This window comes from Salmo trutta, chromosome 28, assembly GCF_901001165.1.
Source record: "Salmo trutta chromosome 28, fSalTru1.1, whole genome shotgun sequence".
NCBI classification, from domain to species: Eukaryota; Metazoa; Chordata; class Actinopteri; order Salmoniformes; family Salmonidae; genus Salmo; species Salmo trutta.
In genome coordinates this window covers 46,230,192-46,251,047 of record NC_042984.1, presented here as the reverse complement: position 1 = coordinate 46,251,047, position 20,856 = coordinate 46,230,192, and the positions used below count along the sequence as shown (strand labels likewise).

At 42.6% G+C, this 20,856-nt stretch overlaps 1 protein-coding gene across 4 annotated transcripts in view; it reads left to right on the top strand.

Moving 5' to 3' along the window:
* LOC115166351 (serine/threonine-protein kinase WNK2) overlaps window positions 1-20,856 on the top strand; it is a 119,045-nt gene that overhangs the window by 30,726 nt on the left and 67,463 nt on the right. For all 4 annotated transcript variants that reach the window (XM_029720272.1, XM_029720271.1, XM_029720270.1 and 1 more), the window contains exons 3-5: window positions 16,507-16,679; window positions 16,978-17,198; window positions 17,317-17,474. In XM_029720272.1, coding sequence (XP_029576132.1) covers window positions 16,507-16,679; window positions 16,978-17,198; window positions 17,317-17,474 — 552 coding nt within the window. The remainder of the gene's footprint in view (window positions 1-16,506; window positions 16,680-16,977; window positions 17,199-17,316; window positions 17,475-20,856) is intronic.

Genomic DNA, 20,856 nt, shown 5'->3' with positions numbered 1-20,856 from the left:
TCGAATAATCTTGAAAGGGAAAGATGCACATCCCTAGTAAACCCCACTAAAATATTCAGCTGAAAATTAATAATAGCAGGATGGCTGTTAATTAATTGTGTGTGTGTGTTTTATTCTGGGCCAGGTAGTGTTGGTGAGTCAAGCCCGTCTCTCTGGCTCTGCCGCTACACTGCAGTGGGTGATAAAACCGGAGAGAGGGAGGGAGCGGGGAGTTAGTCTGTGGTTCAGCTTAGGACAAGTCCCCAAAGCCCCAGTAGCGCTCTGACAGCCTCAGAGCAGGACAGTGTCCCCCAACCATCCTGACTCCAGACTATTTTATGTCATAAAGGCTTCAGGATCTGAAAGGTCTTGACAGACCGTGACACCACAGTGAAATCCTTTCAAGACCTTATGGCAATTTTGACTCCAGCTAGGTCTCAAAGATAACTGACCTGGAAGCGGGGTTCAAGAGCTCTCTGTGTGCCCTGTCCCACTGTCTGGTTCGCACTGGTTTGACTGGTTTCAGATTGTTCATATTCACTTTGTAGGCTGAGCATCCTCCTACCTGAGACTGAGTGGGTCCCGAACAGATGGCTTTCTCTAAGCTCCAACTAAGGCCTCATAAGGGTTTCATAGTACCCCAGTTATTCCCTGTTAACTGTGTTTATCTTGTGTTTATTATGTGTGTTTGGTTAACTTTAGTACCACCAGCTGTTCGGTTGGTGAGAAATGCTGTGATATACGGCTGTACACATCCAGCTCTCTGGCTCCTGTTCCCCCGCTGTCCAGTGGGTTGGCAGTGGCATGGTGGGCTTTGTGTTGCTGGTGTTGTGTTACTCCAGCGTGGAGCCTGGAGCTCTTATTAAAAGAACCTGAGCTGGCCGCTGAGAATCATGGAAAACAGCAGAACCCCATGGGCACGGTCATCGGCCTCTGTCAATCAATTGTTCAATCATCAAGGTCTCCCTCCATCACTAGTTAACTCATTGAGGTGTAGCCTATAGGATGCATTACGCCATTCCTTTCTAAATAGATGCCCACGGCTTGTCCAGTGGGCCAGGAATGAGAAGTAGCACCTATGACCAATGGAATACTTCAAAAAGAGACTGCCTACCAGGCAGGCTGATTTGATCTGGTGCCCAGCTGCTGCTCATCAGAAGAGCAATGGAGAGGGTGGGAGTGGAGCCAGCTAATTTGGGTCTCTGAGGCCTGCTGCCCTCTTGTCCACTGACTAATCCTCCCATAGAGGATGGAGAAGAGAGTAAGCCCCTGGCCTGTTCTGTACTGTAGAGAGACTGACCGCCTGGGGAATGGCGACGTGATTTGCCCTCCTCTCTGACCAAGTCCAAGCACTAATTGAAGCATGGCTGCTCTCTAGGCCAAATGACCCCACTGTCCTCAGCTTTGTGTGTTACCAGTATTTTTCCACTCTGTCACTCTCGCCCCCTCATTTTCTGTCCAAAGCACTGCAAGCTGTCAGACTCCATCTCTTTTTCTCTGACACGCATAGACCTAATAAGGTGGAATTTCTGCGACCCTGTCGTTGTCGGGCCCATTATATAATCAGTATTAGTCTGGGGAGGAAGGGGGATAAAGCTTATTATCACACATTTTTAGCAGTTTGTCTCTGTCAATGGCAGTACTTGTTTGTCAGCCTCCACGTTTAGTCTGTGACAGGAAAGAGGCTTATTGGGAGGGTTGCGTGTCGTAATCTAGGCTGTACACACTTTCGCACATGCTCTTTCCCCAAGCGGTCTGTGTGCGTCATTGGACTGACACTGGTCAGTGTTATTTACCTATTTAGGTTCAGGCGTTGGATTTCGGAATGTGTGTGTACTGCATCTCTGTCCACATTTGACAGGATGAATGTGCCGGTATGCACGTGTTTGGATGCTCACGCTCCTGGCCTTTTCCTGCTGCTGGAGTCGGCCCGACCATCTCATCCCTGTCTTCAATAATTCACCGCACCACCCTGGATGCCGGTGTGCCAATTATAGAGGAGCCCTCAGCCCAACTCCACTGAAACAGATAACAGGCATATTGTTGCTGTTGCTGGCCAAAACTTTCTGCACTGGATGACTGATGGGACAGAATCCAGGGGCGGCTAGCTGTCTGCTTACTCATAGCTGGTCCAGGAGTAGGCCTACCACTCTCTGAACTGGTCTGAGCTCAAATTGAGTATAGCCTAACTACAGAGTGTTGATACAGTATTGCTTGTCACTGCATGTTTTAGCAGTGTCAGTTATGTCATTTTAAACCATTTCCTCTTTTCAAAATATTGTGGCATAGGCTAGTTGACTCCCAACCAGCGTTTAGTGAAGTGCTCTAGTGTATTTCATGGGCTAGTTGACTCCCAACCAGCGTTTAGTGAAGTGCTCTAGTGTATTTCATAGGCTAGTTGACTCCCAACCAGCGGTTAGTGAAGTGCTCTAGTGTATTTCATGGGCTAGTTGACTCCCAACCAGCGTTTAGTGAAGTGCTCTAGTGTATTTCATGGGCTAGTTGACTCCCAACCAGTGTTTAGTGAAGTGCTCTAGTGTATTTCATGGGCTAGTTGACTCCCAACCAGCGTTTAGTGAAGTGCTCTAGTGTATTTCATGGGCTAGTTGACTCCCAACCAGCGTTTAGTGAAGTGCTCTAGTGTATTTCATGGGCTAGTTGACTCCCAACCAGCGTTTAGTGAAGTGCTCTAGTGTATTTCATAGGCTAGTTGACTCCCAACCAGCGTTTAGTGAAGTGCTCTAGTGTATTTCATAGGCTAATTGACTCCCAACCAGCGTTTAGTGAAGTGCTCTAGTGTATTTCATGCCACTAATATTACAAGAGGTGTGTGTGTGTGTAATCGTTTTTACACTATTGTTCTGATTTAAAAGCAGCTAATCTGTCTCTCGTGGTCAAAGCAGAATCAAACCGGAGCACGATGTTAATTGGGGCTTAAGAGCAAATGATGACCAGGCAGAAAGCCCTATGATGGTGATGAAGAATTTAAAGGCCATGTGAGGTATTGATGTTTGGATGTGTAATAGGCTAATTAAACAAACAGGATGTCATACGTGATCTCCTTTCCTCTATATCTTATCCACTGACCTGAAGGCTCTGAAGTAAGAGAGACACTGGCATAACATCTGTGCCATCAATTATTTAGAAAATAGGTCTACTTGTCTTTGAGAGTTTGGGGCCTAATGCTTTACATTGGAATGAGCTGTAGGCTAGATCAGTATTAGTGAACTAGAAATGTGCTGTTAAGGTTAGAGAAAGTATTCAGGTAAATTGTGATTTCTAGAGGTCAGTTTCTTCATCGGCTGTGCAAATCTATCCTAATTCCACTCTGTAACCTGAACATGCACAGAGATTTTAAATTTTTTTAAATTTCCGCTGAGAAATGAGGTGGATTCATCTTGGTAAATGACAGTACACGTCTTTTATCGCCTTCACAAAGCAATTGTGGGACTGTTTTCTTGGAGGTAAGCACGATTAAGTACCTTAAATACACAACCCACATTTCCCCAGCCCCATGGCAGTATTCATTAAGATCCTTCTGCCACAGAAAGCCATTCATCACTGCTTGTGTGTGCGTTCGCATGCGTTATCTGAACATTGTCCCCACGATGGATCCTCCAGCGGGACGGCCCAGGCCTACCTCCAACGTAGTCCACTCCCACAGACAGCCCTCTCCCTGGGTTAGTTGGGACTATCAGTGGATAGTTCAATTGGATTTCAGTAAGACTTAATGTATCCAGCTTTGTGATGGGCAAAACAGTGCAAATTTGATAAATTTGCATTATGAAAGGTTACATGCATTAATAAAAGCTGTTAACCACCAAGCAACTTTGCCCAACTGAGCTATGTTATTGTAGCCTCTCTGACCCTGTGGTGGTCTTTAGACAATGGGATGACATACTGGAGTCCACTAGAGACTACAGACTACGTTCTCCCACCAGGGTTTTAGTTCCCCCTTCAAATCACACTGTCAGGGGCTCAGAGGGCAGGCCTACTCTTTGTCCAGCCAGTCTGGGACAGCTATTGATTAACTTGGACAGTGGGAAGAATAAATAATCACCCCGGACAGTAGGGAACAACACCGAATGCAAATTGGCTTGTTCAGGTCCTAAAGAAACATTTTTTAAAAGTACTTTCCAGGGTTTTCACATGAGGACTGTTTGTCACGGCTCTTTAGAGCCCACCTCGTTACAGCGTTCCCTTTCTGTGTGTCAGTGTCTGTGTAGCTCCAGTTCCTCTGATCTTTACGTGACTCGGGTGGGTCACTAATCATTGCTTACATCATGTGATCTTCTCATGCACCCACTACTATTCTAAGCTGTTACATAATATGGCCCATTCACAAGTAACAGCTTAGAATAGTAGTGGGTGCATGAGAAGATCACATGATGTAAGCAATGATTAGTGACCCACCCGAGTCACGTAAAGATCAGAGGAACTGGAGCTACACAGACACTGACACACAGGCATGGCATGGCTTGGTCACTACACATTGAGACCCATAATATGGGCCTATTCACGAGTGTCTCAATGTTTAGTGACCCAGCCATGCCATGCCTGTCTCCAGGCAAAGCCTGTGTTTTTGTGGTGATAAGAGTTCAGTAACTGAACTTTATCCTTCAATGTTCCAGTTGGACAATCATTTGAATTGTTTGACACAAAGCACTGGACATTGGCCTGGTTAAGCTGGTGGTGATGATTTAAAGGCGTTATGTAAGGGCTTTGCAGTTGTAAAAGTTCTACTGGTAGTTTTCCATGTTTCACCTACTTCTGCAGTTCTGGGAAACCAGCAGAGTTCGTTCCATAAGTGAGAACAATTACGCCTTCACTACCATGAAGTGTTATCGCTGATGAGAGTCCAATGGTTATGCACAACACACATGTACACACTCAGTGTGTGCTAGTCTCTGTTCCGTAGCCAGACATTCGGCCTTGGCCCCAATCTGTAATAATAGAGTTATACATACAGCCTCTAGTCGGGGGCGACCGAGTGGAACAGCTTTATGGATTACTTCCTGCTAATGTCACAATCCATTTTTCTGAGAGGGAGCACGGACCGATGGGATGGCTCGGTGTGCCTTCAACTCTGCCTGGCTCCCTCTGGGGTCCCCTATACAGCCTGTTTTGGAGGATAGCTAGGCTTACATTAGTTGGACCTCCCTCCTCTCATGCGTGCTCACACACACACACACACACACACACACACACACACACACACACACACACACACAGGATGTTTACAGCACAGCTTTTAGAAAATGGCAGAATGATGAGTTTAATTCATGGCTGTATTGGAGGTTACAATACAATTTAGGGGACTATCTACAGTCCTATAAAATAACTAGACACTGCTGTTTTTGTAATGAATTGTTTTCATGATAACTGTGTGTCACCATGTGTGTGCCAGCGTCTTTGTGTATGCTCCCATGCGGTGTACAACACCTCAGAGCGTGTATGTGATTCCAGAATTATGCAGTAGCTCCTATGTCTGCTAAAAGGGAATGCAGAGAAAAGGGAGGGAGGAAATTAAGGCGAAGATGGGGAGCGGGGACTTTTCCTGACACAAAGGGTATGACATTGGTGGGGGGGAAAGGGGATGAGAGCAGGGTTCTAAAGTGCGACCATTTTGGTCGCATATGCTCCTAAATATTTTGCTCTGCGGCCTGGAATTTTCATTTGGGAGCACCAGTGTGACTAGGGAAAAAAACTGTCATGATTTAGGCTTTGCTTTACTTCAGCCTCCGAGTGCCATAGAGTCCCCTCGCTCCCTTCCCGGCTGCTTGCTTGCAGTTCCCAGGCTACACACACCAAGCCTCGCCCCCTGTCACTCAAGCAGGCGCCACATGGTTTATCCACGCTGTTTATTCTCTCAGCATGTTGTCAATTCATGCACCACAACACAGATTCTTCCAAAACAAGTGTGATGCTGCTTTCCACATTGCTTCTAGATATGAATCCAGATAATGTATCTATTATACTATTAGTTTGTGTATATGCTCTCTGCAAAATGTGAGTTAATTAGTCTAAGGTCGCTGGCATACATGTGTCTAACATAATGCTAATTGTTAACTAACTACTGTAGCTGGCTAAATGGCATTTATTTAAATGCACAAGATGGGGCAAAGAAAAAGTTAACTATAATACAGGTTGCTACCAGTGGTGGTTTAGATCAGCATGTTTGTGCAACTACGTGTTCTGAATCAGATGGCCTATTCTAAAATCTTTGTCTCAATGCAACATCTATTCAAATGTGATTAGAGTCCCCTGGGAAACACTGACCAACGCTTTGGTTCCTACCCTGTCATAACTCCTACCTGGCTTTTTCATTTGTTGTCATGCCAAACGACACCAAACATATAATTAGAATAATAATTATATTATTATGATTCCCACAGTTCACCCAAGTGTTTTGATCTATATCGCAAGTCAAATCGCAATATTTGGTTGGAAAATGGCAGTTAGATGTTTTGCGCATATCGTGCAGCCCTACTAACAACCTGGGAACTTTACCAGTTTATGCAAACATTTGGTAGCACAAAAATAAAGTAAAAGTGATATTTTCTTCTTCTTGCTTCAAAAGTAAGTAGGATTCATATAGGCCCAATTTTGGCTGGATCTCAATCAATTTGAAAATATATTTTTCTGGTGCTCCTAAATTGTATATGGTGCTCCTAACTGTTTTAAGTTAGGAACCAGTGCTACCAATGAACAATTTTAATTTAGAGCCCTGGATGAGAGGAGGGGGGACAAGAGGAGGGGGAGGGAGGGGGGGGGGGGACCTAGTGAGCAGGGTGAGGGAGAAGGAGGGATGTATAGCCTAAAGGGAGGGATCCTCCTGTGCAGTAAGTGCATTTGCGGACTGCCCAGCCCAACTCAGCCTGGTACCCACTGCTTACCATAGCTCAGCTCAGTAGAATTGCCTCTGCAGCTCTGAATTATTTATTGGACTTCAGAGTGCAGTGAAAAATCCCACCCCCCACACAGACACACAAACCCTCCATCACCAGATCACTCCACCTCATTGCGCATTATATTGCATCACAGCTCATCTATTACTAAAATACCTTCAGCTTTTTTCTGACTCACACACATCCTCTATTTTTAACAATCTCTGTTTCTCTTTGTTTTACTAGTCTCACACTCGCTCATTGAATTCCTCCTCTCTGTTCTCACTCTCCAATCTCCAATCAGCTGGTTGAATAATTGAATGGATTTTGATCTCCCTGGGTTTTTTGTTCATCAGATCCTAGCGTTAATTGCGCTGGGCTGGGTAACTGCGCTCACTATGTTACATAAGCCTCAGTACCATAATTTATTCATATTTTTTCAATGCCAATAAATCCCATTGAATTAATGGGGTGATTCTCATGAAGCCATGTTTTAACCATGGCAGTAGCAAATTGAGTTTGAAAACTATGATGCATCTGCAACAATCAACTATCATTCTGAAGACTAAGATGCCCAGTGTCTTACTTTAAATGTTCACCCCAAATTGTCAGAAAGATTAAATTCTCGGGTCATTTTGTACTATTTTACTTTTGAAAGGTTTGTCCATTAGTCATACAAATTGGATACTGGTGGAAATTTACATTAAACTAATATTGATGTAACAACGGTGTCTGTGGACTTGTTTCTCATTATGTAACTTTTTCAATTTGCTGTAAAAAGTTTTATTCACCCATGATGCATCATCTAGAGAAGAAGTCCTTAGATGAGCACAAGTTCATTCAGTTTCTTCACTTACAGAGCCTTCAGAAAGAATTCATACCCCTTGACTTATTCCACATTTTGTTGTTACAGCCTGATTTCACCCATTTACACACAATACTCCGATTTATAGCTGCGAGTCTTTCTTGGTAAGTCTCCAAGAGCTTTGCACGCCTGGATTATACAATATTTGCACATTATTCTTTTTAAAATTCATAAAGCTCTGTCAAGTTGTTGATCATTGCAAGACAGCCATTTTCAAGTCTTGCCATAGATTTTCAAGTAGATTTAAGTCAAAATACATGCATATAATTACAGTACTTTTGCTATAACAAAGGTTATTTTAGTCAATTGCAGTAGGATCTTTGATTTTAGTATTATGCAAGTCATAACAAACGACACAGTTTGTATTGGGTTACTAAATCTCTATTAGAGCTCAGTACAGTTTTTCAGTAGCAAACTATGCAACACTCATTACCAAAACATGCATTCTCATATCCGAAACCTGCTCATCTTTAACGTAATGCACCAATATTTATAAAGGATTAGGAAAAATAAAACTTGTCCATTAGTAATCTTAGTAATCTTGGCTCGATCTGACAGTGTGCCTTTTTGTTCTTTCTCCAAATATGTGTACATAAAAATAGCATGTATACACAAGTAATTATGACAAAAAACAAGATTCAGAAAAGTGTTGTGGTAATGAGAGAAATTACAAAATACATTTTAATATTTGTTTTGATTATTATGTTTAACTCCAGCCTTTTAATTAGGTGAGAAATGTTAAAAATATACATTGATTTGTTAACTTAACAGGTCGCAGTTGTAAATGAGAACTTGTTCTCAACTTGCCTACCTGGTTAAATAAAGGTGAAATACATTTTAAAAACCTCAAGTGCCAGTTCCGTGAATATCACCTAACACGGAACCCAAACCGGCTGCGTGCATGCGCGCCGCACACCAAACGCCATCACAACACGCAGGTTAAAATATCAAAACAAACTCTGAACCAATGACATTAATTTAGGGACAGGTTGAAAAGCATTAAACATGTATGGATAGTTAGCTAGCTAGCTTGCACTTGCTAGCTAATTTGTCCTATTTAGTTAGCTTGCTGTTGTTAGCTAATTTGTCCTGGGATATGAACATTGAGTTGTTATTTTTCCTGAAATGCACAAGGACCTCTACTTCGACAATTAATCCACACATAAAACGGTCAACCGAATAGTTTCTAGTCATCTCCCTTCCTTCCAGGCTTTTTCATCTTTGAACTTATATGGTGATTGGCATCTAAACTTTCATAGTATTACCACGACGACCGGCAAAACAGTTCGTCTTTCAATCAACCACGTGGGTATAACCAATGAGGAGATGGCACGTGGGTACCTGCTTCTATAAACCAATGAGGAGATGGGAGAGGCAGGACTTGCAGCGCGATCTGCGTCACAAATAGGAATGACTTCTATTTTAGCCCATGGCAACGCAGACGCTCGTTGGCGCAATAATTGAATAACATGGATTTTTAAATGTATTTTGCAACGCTCGCACATGCGACGTGTCCGGTCTGGTCAGCATGTAGTGGTGCTTCTTTCTCTGTGGTCAGCAGTCAGCATATGGAGGCATAGGGAAGAATGGGTTGAGAGAACAGAAAAGGATGTTGATAAGTGATGGTAGAGGTATGGGGGTGAAGAGAGGAGCAGAAGGGAGTGGTTGATGAAAAGGTAGAAGCATGGAGGGAAATTGAATGCAGAGGAGAGGTGGGGGGAGGTGTGGGGAGAAGAGAGTAGGAGGGGAGAGCGATCGATTAATGGCAACCTTTTCTCACCCCTGCAGTGTGATGTGGGGTGTGTCTGCCTGTATGCATGCACTTGTGTACTCAACCCCTCTGTGTGTGTGTGTGTGTGTGTGTGTGTCTGCGTTTGTATGTCAGCCTTAGTTTGCAGGCTGCTCATAGAATGCATGCTTTGAATGAAGCTCTACGGTATCAAAGAGAGTCTATAGATACCACTCGGTCAGGGACAACCTAGCACTTCAACACCATGCACTCTCACACACACTAACCAGGTTTCCATCCAACGTTTTTATGCAAGTAAATTACATGTCGACTAAAAAATGGCACGACAGGCCTGATGGAAACAGCCAATTTGTCGGTAAACTTTCCAAATGTTGACAACAAAATACACTAGACAACGTGGGATCTTTTTGTGTCTGTAAAATTAATTATGAGAGGAATGGCGGTGGAAATGACATTATGCGTAAGAATTCATATAACCATAATTTCGAAGTAAACTTGAAGTTGCACGATATGGTGTGTGGTCCTCTCACTACGGCTCGGAAAAGTATGCAGTTTACTAGGCTACAGATGAAATGAGTTATAATGAACTTCACAGGGTGGTGAAAGTGTATGGTATGAGCATGATGCTCCTTTCCATTAAATATCAAGGGTCTTATTCTGGTGACATGATGATGGTTGCTGTTTGACAAATAAACATAATCTTGTTCTTTTGTCCATGACAATCTCATCATGTAGTAGGCTATAGCTACCCGCACTATACAGTGCATTCAGAAAGTATTCAGACCCATTGACTTTTTCCACATTTTGTTACGTTACAGCCTTATTCTAAAATGGAATTGTTTTTTTCCCCCTCATCAATCTATACACAATACCCAAAGCAAAAATAGGTTTGCTTTTTGCAAATGTATAAAAAACAAACTGAAATATTACATTTATATAAGTATTCAGACCTTTACTCAGTACTTTGTTGAAGCATCATTGGCAGCAATTACAGCCTCGAGTCTTCTTAGGTAGGATGCTACAAGCTTGGCACACCTGTGTCATGACTTTCCCACTTAGGTGAGGATCATAGGCGCCAGGTCAGCCCCTCTCCCACCAGAGTTTTATGACTTAACAACCGGGTCGTAAATACCTTGCAGGAACTCTCTCTCCCCCATCTGCAAAAATCAATTTGTTACCACAGAGAGAGACTTTGCAGTACTGTAACATAAAAATGTTGGACATTTCTAATGTAAATAATGTGGTAAATGGTTCGTGGGGCTCGAAACAATAATCATGTCAAATAAATTGTTGTTTGATATCATTAAGGACGGTATAACCAAATAACGGTAACTCTACAAATGTATACGTCCCAGTTGTGGAACTTCTATGATTTAATATAAAACTATTTGTGAGAAGATGAAATGTGATTTTAGCCTTCTAAATGAGATAATACTGTAACATCAAAAGACTTGCCAAGTTAGTAACTTCGCCCACGTGGGCACAGATGTGGCAATGTCATGGAACCGCCCTCCAAGGCGAGGGCATAAAAGGTCTGCTAACGATATTTACATTAGACCAGAAAACGTGGAGCTGTGGCTACATGTTGAAATGGTTGCCATTTAAAAAGAGACCAGTGTGACCGACAGCGTGAGCTGAAAGGAACGAAATGGTTAGAAACTCTGAAACTTTCAACAGAGAAGAAGAAAATCTCTACCAGACCAGACAGCGTGAAGCGGTGGCTACACGGCTGAGAAATGCTTTAAAACTAAAGACCAGCCGAAATACAGCGCGAGCTGGATATGGCAAAATGGTTTGAAACTACAATACCAGAAAATGGTAAGACCCTCTGAAACTCTCTCTCTCGAAGAAGAAGACTATACAGGAACATTGTCTGCAACTGTTTATTCATTGTTAGCCTAGGAAATGCGACCGAAGACGAGAGACAAAGAACAATTTCCTCTCACCACTATAGGTATCTCTAGGGTAACTATTCTAAACAGAGTGAAGAATAAGGCCTGCTGAACACCGCGTGGTACACCTCTGGAAGATCCATTCTAACACACTCCGAGACCAACCTACTACAACTACTAAGGACATGGTGACCTCTGGTGGACAACCAGAGACTTCTGATGATCCATAGATGGACTGAATGAGACTGAGGTAACAATGATAATTAATGGATGACTAAGATGATAACTCTACAGATATAAATATATTGTTAATTCGAGAAATGGTAACTCATTAAACAAACTTTTTCCGTGGTGCCCCAAGATTGCTAATGAGTTAATTGTTACATGATTCATTTAATCATGTTAATAATTAAACAGTTAATTAACTTGATAAAATAATTAGTGATGCACCGATATGACATTCTTGGCCGATACGATATCCGATATTTTCCTTGCCAAAAAAATGTATACCGATAACCGATATTTCAACATTTTTGTGGCCTTTTAAGCATTCTAGTACAGTTAAATAGTTAACACACACATGGACGCAGCGGTCTGAGGCACTGCATCTCAGTGGAAAAGGCGTCACTACAGTCCCTGGTTCGAATCCTGGCTGTATCACATCCGGCCGTGATTGGGAGTCCCACAGGGTGGCGCACAATTGGCCCAGCGTCGTCCGGGTTTGGCCGGGGTAGGCAGTCATTGAAAATAAGAATTTGTTCTTAACTGACTTGCCTAGTTAACCTCTCTCGGGTCGGCGGGACGAAATCGTCCCACCTACGTAACAGCCAGTGGAATCCTGTGGTGCGTTATTCAAATACCTTAGAAATGCTATTACTTCAATTTCTCAAACATATGACTATTTTACACCATTTTAAAGACAAGACTCTTGTTAATCTAACCACACTGTCCGATTTCAAAAAGGCTTTACAACGAAAGCAAAACATTAGATTATGTCAGCAGAGTACCCAGCCAGAAATAATCAGACACCCATTTTTCAAGCTAGCATATAATGTCACAAAAAACAAAACCACAGCTAAATGCAGCACTAACCTTTGATGATCTTCATCAGATGACACACCTAGGACATTATGTTATACAATACATGCATGTTTTGTTCAATGAAGTTCATATTTATATCAAAAACCAGCTTTTTACATTAGCATGTGACGTTCAGAACTAGCATACCCCCCGCAAACTTCCGGTAAAATTTACTAAAAATGTACTAAATTACTCACGATAAACGTTCACAAAAAGCATAACAATTATTTTAAGAATTATAGATACAGAACTCCTCTATGCACTCTATGTCCAATTTTAAAATAGCTTTTCAGTGAAAGCACATTTTGCAATATTCTAAGTAGATAGCCCGGCATCACAGGGCTAGCTATTTAGACACCCAGCAAGTTTAGCACTCACTAAAGTCAGATTTACTATAAGAAAAATGTTATTACCTTTGGTGTTCTTCGTCAGAATGCACTCCCAGGACTTCTACTTCAATAACAAATGTTGGTTTGGTCCCAAATAATCCATAGTTATGTTCAAATATCCTCTGTTTTGTTCGTGCGTTCAAGACACTATCCGAATGGTAAAGGGTGACGCGCACGAAGCATTTCGTGACAAAAAAATTCTAAATATTCCATTACCGTACTTCGAAGCATGTCAACCGCTGTTTAAAATAAATGTTTATGCCATTTTTCTCGTAAAAAAGCGATAATATTCCAACCGGCAAAGCGTGTTTACATTCAAAGAGAGAGAAAATTAAAGCATGGGATCCCCTAGTGCACGAGCCTCAGTCTGATGGTACTCTGACCGGCCACTATCCAAACGCGCTAATGTTTTTCAGCCAGAGGCTGGAATTACATCATTCAGCTTTTTCCCGGGTTCTGAGAGCCTATGGGAGCCGTAGGAAGTGTCACGTTACAGCAAAGATCCTCAGTTTTCAAATCAACAGAGCCAAGAAGAACAAGAACTTGTCAGACAGGCCACTTCCTGTAAGGAATCTTCTCAGGTTTTGCAAATAGCCGTGCAAATACTGCCCCCTATCCCCAACAGGTTATGAACAAATTCTTATTTACAATAACGGCCCAGACGATGCTGGGCCAATTGTGTGCTGCCCTATGGGATCCCCAATCACGGCCGGATGTGATACAGCCTGGATTCAAACCAGGGACTGTAGTGACGCCTCTTGCACTGAGATGCAGTGCCTTAGACCGCTGCGTCCATGTGTGTGTGTTAACTATTTAACTGTACTAGAATGCTTAAAAGGCCACTAAAATTGTAACTATCGATTATCGGTATCGGTTTTTTGGAAAGGAAAATATCGGCATCGGCCAAAAATGTCATATCTATTGCATCTTAGCCACTCTGTCACTGCTCATCCATATATTTTATATTTATATATTCTTATCCCATTCCTTTACTAGATTGTGTGTGTTAGGTTTTATTGTGGAATTGTTTGATATTACCTGTTAGATACTGCTGCACTGTCGGACCTTGAAGCATAAGCATTTCACTACACTAACAATGACATCTGCTAACCATGTGTATTTTACCAATAAAATTTGATTTGATCCGGTTCAAGTACGGGCTCTGGCTAGGCCGCTCAAGGATCTCTCTGTACTTTGCTCCGTTCATCTTTCCCTCGATCCTGACTAGTCTCCCAGTCCTTGTCCCTGAAAAACATACCCACAGCATGATTCTGCCACCACCATGCTTCACGTAGGGATGGTACAAGATTTCTTCCAGACGTGACGCTTGGCATTCAGGCCAAAGAGTTCAATTTTGGCTTCATCAGACCAGAGAATGTTGTTTCTCTTGGTCTGAGAGTCTTTAGGTGCCTTTTGGCAAACTCCAAACCGGCTCTCATGTGCCTTTTACTGAGGAGTGGCTTCCATCTGGCCACTCTACCATAAAGGCCTGATTGGTGGAGTGCTGCAGAGATGGTTCTCCCATCTCCACAGAGGATCTCTGTCAGAGTGACCATCGGGTTCTTGGTCACCTCCCTGACCAAGGCCCTTCTCCCCAATTGCTCAGTTTGGCTGGGCAGCCAGCTCTAGGAAGAGTCTTGGTGGTTCCAAACTTCTTCCATTTAAGGATGATGGGGGCCACTGTGTTCTTGGGGACCTTCAATGCTACAGACATGTTTTGGTTCCCTTCCCCAGATCTGTACCTCAACACAATCCTGTCTCGGAGCCCCACGGACAATTCATTCGATCTTATGGCATGGTTTTTGCTTTTTGTGTGTGCCTTTTCACAGGTGTGTGCCTTTTCGAAATCATGTCCAATCAATTGAATTTACCTCAGGTTGACTCCAAGTTGTCGAAACATCTCAAGGATGATCAATGGAAACAGGATGCACCTGAGCTCAATTTCGAGTCCCATAGCAAAAGGTCTGAATTATAATGTAAATAAGGTATTTTTGTTTTTTATTTTTTATAAATTAGCAAACATTTCAAAATAACTGTTTTCGCTTTGTCATTATGGGGTATTGTGTGTAGTTGGAGGATAATTATTTTAAAATTCCATTTAAAAATAAGTCTGTAACATAACAAAATGTGGAAAATGTCAAGGGGTCTGAATAATTTCCGAATCCGATTTATTTGCGAGCTGTTGCTAGAGCGCACGTGCCAAGACCAGAGTGGCACATTTGCTAAATAAGTTTTTTTTTTGTAAATTAACAACCCATCAGTACAGTTAAATGCGATGGAATCCATTTACATTCAGGGCCTAACATTACATTTACATTTACGTCATTTAGCAGACGCTCTTATCCAGAGCGACTTACAAATTGGTGGATTCACCTTATGATATCCAGTGGAACAATCACTTACAATAGTGCATCTATATCTTTTTTGGGGGGGGTTAGAAGGATTGCTTTATCCTATCCCAGGTATTCCTTAAAGAGGTGGGGTTTCAGGTGTCTACGGAAGGTGGTGATTGACTCCGCTGTCCTGGCGTCGTGAGGGAGCTTGTTCCACCATTGGGGTGCCAGAGCAGCGAACAGTTTTGACTGGGCTGAGCGGGAACAGTGCTTCCGCAGAGGTAGGGGGGCCAGCAGGCCAGAGGTGGATGAACGCAGTGCCCTTGTTTGGGTGTAGGGCCTGATCAGAGCCTGAAGGTACGGAGGTGCCGTTCTCCTCACAGCTCCGTAGGCAAGCACCATGGTCTTGTAGCAGATGTGAGCTTCAACTGGAAGCCAGTGGAGTGTGCGGAGGAGCGGGGTAACATAAGGACAGCTCAGAGTATGCTATTCTGCTATTCTGTTCTTCTGAAATAGACTACATTTTCTTTATATCATCTTTCTTTAGACCTGTCTGGTGGAGGCTATATTACATGGATTTATTAGACTTTACAAAATAGATGTTTCAAAGGTCTGCATCATTGGTTTGTAGGTTATGTGTGGAAGCCAGGAGATGCTAAATGGGTTTATGTTAATTAACAGTCAAGTACCATGATACTGGCAGTTATTTGCCTGACAATCACCGGCTCACAAAATGAAATGACCGCCACAGCCCTACTAGTGACACCCACTGACATGCATAATGTGAAAGATCCTCCTACTGAAGTAGACCACATGGTGCCTTGCAGCCAGTGCCTGTGTGATCTGAGCCATGCTTGCACCACTGATTTTCCACAGTACTGGTCCTCACTTCCCAAAGTAATCATTGCTCTGGGGGCTACTCAATTGCAAGTTCCTTTCGAGGGTGACCAGCTGGGTCAAACATATGGTCCAATTAGTGAGCTGAATATGGCTCTCAGACAGACACACTAATACCAGACAGACAAACAGGCACAGACAGAGATCAATGGAAGAGCCTCCTGCACACGGTCCCTCTCTCCCATCTGTTTGTTCTGCTTATAGGTCCCTCTCAAAAAAGCTCTGATAATAATGATCTCTTCATTTCACATGATCTCTGAAGTGTTTTCCTTCCCTTTGTACCATATATCCATTGCTTTGAAAGAGTGTTTCACAAATAATTCTGTATAACATTGAAAATGATCTAGGTCCAACCAGGTATATTTTCCCTCATAATCTTTTGTCTCCTGACCACAGCCCTGGATTTAGTGTAACTTCTCTGTCCTCTCCCTCAGGACCGTAAGCTGACCAAAGTAGAGCGTCAGCGGTTTAAGGAGGAGGCAGAGATGCTGAAGGGGCTGCAGCACCCCAACATCGTCCGCTTCTACGACTTTTGGGAGTCACCCCTCAAAGGGAAGAAGTGCATCGTCCTGGTAACAGAGCTCATGACCTCAGGCACGCTCAAAACGTGAGTGTGCTGTTACACCTGCTGGAGATAGTCAAAAGAAGAGGCTATAATTGGGCAATGTGTGATCTAGTCATAAATGCAAAGCAACACCCTTTTTTTATATGCATTCCCCCTAACAAACTAGTTAACGTGTGCTGGAGTATTATTTATCATTGAGATTACTAGTGCTGCAAAAAGAGGCAATGGAGTGATATGCACATGAATATTTGCTCTAAATGACCTAATTTTTGACTGGATTATCAATCCCAAAACTCTGAATATATGAATGGTGATACTGATGTCCTTTTCCCACCTGTAGGTATCTGAAGCGCTTCAAGGTAATGAAGCCCAAGGTTCTGAGGAGCTGGTGTAGGCAGATCCTGAAGGGCCTTCACTTCCTCCACACCAGGGCCCCTCCCATCATCCACAGAGACCTGAAGTGTGACAACATCTTCATCACGGGCCCCACCGGCTCCGTCAAGATTGGAGACCTGGGGTTGGCCACGCTCAAGAGGGCCTCCTTCGCCAAGAGTGTCATAGGTAGGAGATCCAATCAGACTGCATCAGTAACACCTGGTGTAGCATCTTTATCTTTCTAAAATTGACAACAGTCTCCAAAAATGTCCTGCTGTCTAACCTTTGACCCATGTCCTCCCAGGCACCCCAGAGTTCATGGCCCCAGAGATGTATGAGGAGCACTATGATGAGTCAGTGGATGTCTATGCCTTTGGGATGTGCATGTTGGAGATGGCTACCTCAGAGTACCCGTACTCGGAGTGCCAGAACGCTGCACAGATCTACCGCAAAGTCACCAGCGTGAGTCCACATTTTAATATGTAAACCAATTTAGCTCGTATAGAGGTAACACTCACAATTAGGATAGACACAAAATCACCAATTTCAGTCATTCATGTTAGCACTGTGTTTTCTATGAATGGCAGATCTCAAGTAACCAGGGGTATTCAGCATTAACGATTTAAAGGCCAGAATCATTAGATCATTTGTTTTTGTCCATAAGTAGCTTGTTTTTGGTCACATGTTCAGGAATGGCAGAATTTACCTTGAGTTAACTCTGCAAATAGCACTGCTGGGTGGGGCGGTAGGTAGCCTAGTGGTTAGAGCGTTGGACTAGTAACCGAAAGGTTGCAAGATCGAATCCTCGAGCTGACAAGGTAAAAATCTGTCGTTCTGCCCCTGATGAAGGCAGTTAACCCACTGTTCCTAGGCCGTCATTGAAAATAAGAATGTGTTCTTAACTGACTTGCCTAGTTAAATAAAGGTAAAATATATATTTTTTTTAAGTCATAGTCAATTTATCAATAATATAATACTCTTAGTAAGAAAGTATATATTTAATTTACAATCTGTAGAAACTATTAGAATAGAAAGGTTTTGTGAAAAAGAACTTTTGTGAAAAATCACAGCACCGATGAAAAATAGAAATCGAAACTGGATGGTCTACAGAGATAGATGGGAGGGGTTGAGTGTAGCTGAAGGACTAAAAACGAACAAAAAATAACTAATGTAGAATATACTGTATATAGTATGTTTCTCTCTCCAATTATTAGTAAGGTTTTCATGGTTATTCCTCAATGGAAGTGGAGGGTAAGGAGATGCAAGACCTTTCCATGGTAGGGGTATGTTACCATATGGCACTGCTCAGGGAGTCCAGAACCCCCCCAGTTCTTCACTTATATAGCCATGTATTCCACTCTATGCCAGTGAGGAAAAGGGCATCACAGTAATGAATGCGGCAAACTGTTTTTAGATCAGGGGGTGTCCGGAGTCATGATATATTTGATTAAGGGTATTGATTTTGCACTCTTAAAACTTGGCAGGCACTGCTGAAGTAGGATGACTCATCTTAGCCTGGTCCCAGATCTGTACTTTAGCCAACTCCGCTGACTAGCATTGTCAATGATAATCAGAGGACTTGGCACTAAAGCACATGCATATATTTGCATGGTATGGTAAGGATAGTCAGAGGTGTTGGCTTTTGGCTAAAGCATATACAGTTGAAGTCGGAAGTTTACATACACTTAGGTTGGAGTCATTAAAACTCGTTTTTCAACCACTCCACAAATTTCTTGTTAACAAACTATAGTTTTGGCTAGTCTGTTAGGACATCTACTTTGTGCATGACACAAGACATTTTTCTAACAATTGTTTACAGACCCATTATTTCACTTAATTCACTGTATCACAATTCCAGTGGGTCAGAAGTTAACATACACTAAGTTGACTGTGCCTTTAAACAGCTTGGAAAATGATGTCATGGCTTTAGAAGCTTCTGATAGGCTAATTGACATAATTTGAGTCAATTGGAGGTGTACCTGTGGATGTATTTCAAGGCCTACCTTCAAACTCTGTGCCTCTTTGCTTGACATCATGGGAAAATCTAAAGAAATCAGCCAAGACCTCAGAATAAAAATTGTAGACCTCCACAAGTCTGGTTCATCTTAGGGGAGCAATTTCCAAACGCTAGAAGGTACCACGTTCATCTTTACAAACAAAGGTACGCAAGTATAAACACCATGGGACCACGTAGCCGCCATACCGCTCAGGAAGGAGACATGTTCTCTCCTAGAGATGAACGTACTTTGGTGCGAAAAGTGCAAATCAATCCCAGAACAGCAGCAAAGGACCTTATGAAGATGCTGGAGGAAACGGGTACAAAAGTATACATTTTCACTGTAAAACAAGTCCTATATCAACATAACCTGAAAGGCCGCTCAGCAAGGAAGAAGCCACTGCTCCAAAACCTCCATAAAAAAGCCAGACTACGGTTTGCAACTGCACATGGGGACAAAGAGCATACTTTTGGGAGAAATGTCCTCTGGTCTGATGAAACACAAATAGAACTGTTTGGCCATAATGACCATCGTTATGTTTGGAGGAAAAACGGGGAGGCTTGCAAGCCGAAGAACACCATGTCAACTGTGAATCATGGGGGTGGCAGCATCATGTTGTGGTGGTGCTTTGCTGCAGGAGGGACAGGTATACTTCACAAAATAGATTGCATCATGAGGTAGGAAAATGATGTGGATATATTGAAGCAACATCTCAAGGCATCAGTCAGGAAGTTAAAGCTTGGTCGCAAATGGGTCTTCCAAATGTACAATGACCCCAAGCATACTTCCAAAGTTGTGGCAAAATGGCTTAAGGACAGTAAAGTCAAGGTATTGGAGTGGCCATCAAAAAGCACTGACCTCAGTCCTGTAGAAAATGTGTGGGTAGAACTGAAAAAGCTTGTGCAAGCAAGGAGTCCTACAAACCTGACTCAGTTACACCAGCTCTGTCAGGAGGATGGGCCAAAATTCACCCAACTTTTGTGGGTTTTTTCGCTGTCTACTTTACTCTATGAATATCGGCATGCCCTGGAGAGACCACTGAAGTCTATTTATTTATCATTTCTCCACGGGAAACTGATAGCTATAAACCAGAATGCATACAGTGTATAAGTATCTGTATGTGTGACGTAGAAGTCCGTCACTGGCTGCATTTGGTACTTTAACGCACGCACACATTCATCACTTCTCCCTGCTCCGTTATCAGATAAGTTAACAATGTGGGTCGACACACAAGTTAGCTTCTCTATCTTAGTACATACATTTCACACTTACTTCAGTAACCGGTTATGGTATAAAGAAATAAACAGACAAGTGTTCATATTTAATATAAGCAATATTTATTATACTTAGATGTTATGGATGAGCACGTTGGTTGTTTGTTCTGTTCCTCTCTCTCTCCATCTCTGTAGCTTCCGGGTATGCTGGATAAGGACCCGAGCTAAGGGAATTGGGCTGACTTTGTAGTGCCTGTCCGGAATGGCTCATTAATGTAAATGGGCATGTTGGTTGACACTGTCAGTAGTGATGTAATTTTGTAAATGTTATATTGTGATGTTTCATAAACGTGTTGCAATGTATATATTTTGGTATGTTTAGATAAATGGGAACTGTAGGTTGAATAGGTAATTGCTTAATTAATTAGTGTTAATTGTTCTGAGGGGAGGGGCTACCCCTACAAAAGGAGCCTCTCTTTCAGTTCATGGAGAGGCATTTTGGGTTGAGCTGTGGGTGGGGCAGCATTGTTTTTAGCTGACCCATAAGGTTTGATGGCAGTACTGTTGTTTTTGTTCCGGAATCACTATGTAAATAAACACCTTTGCACAGAAGAACTTTTGCGGCTCCGCCAT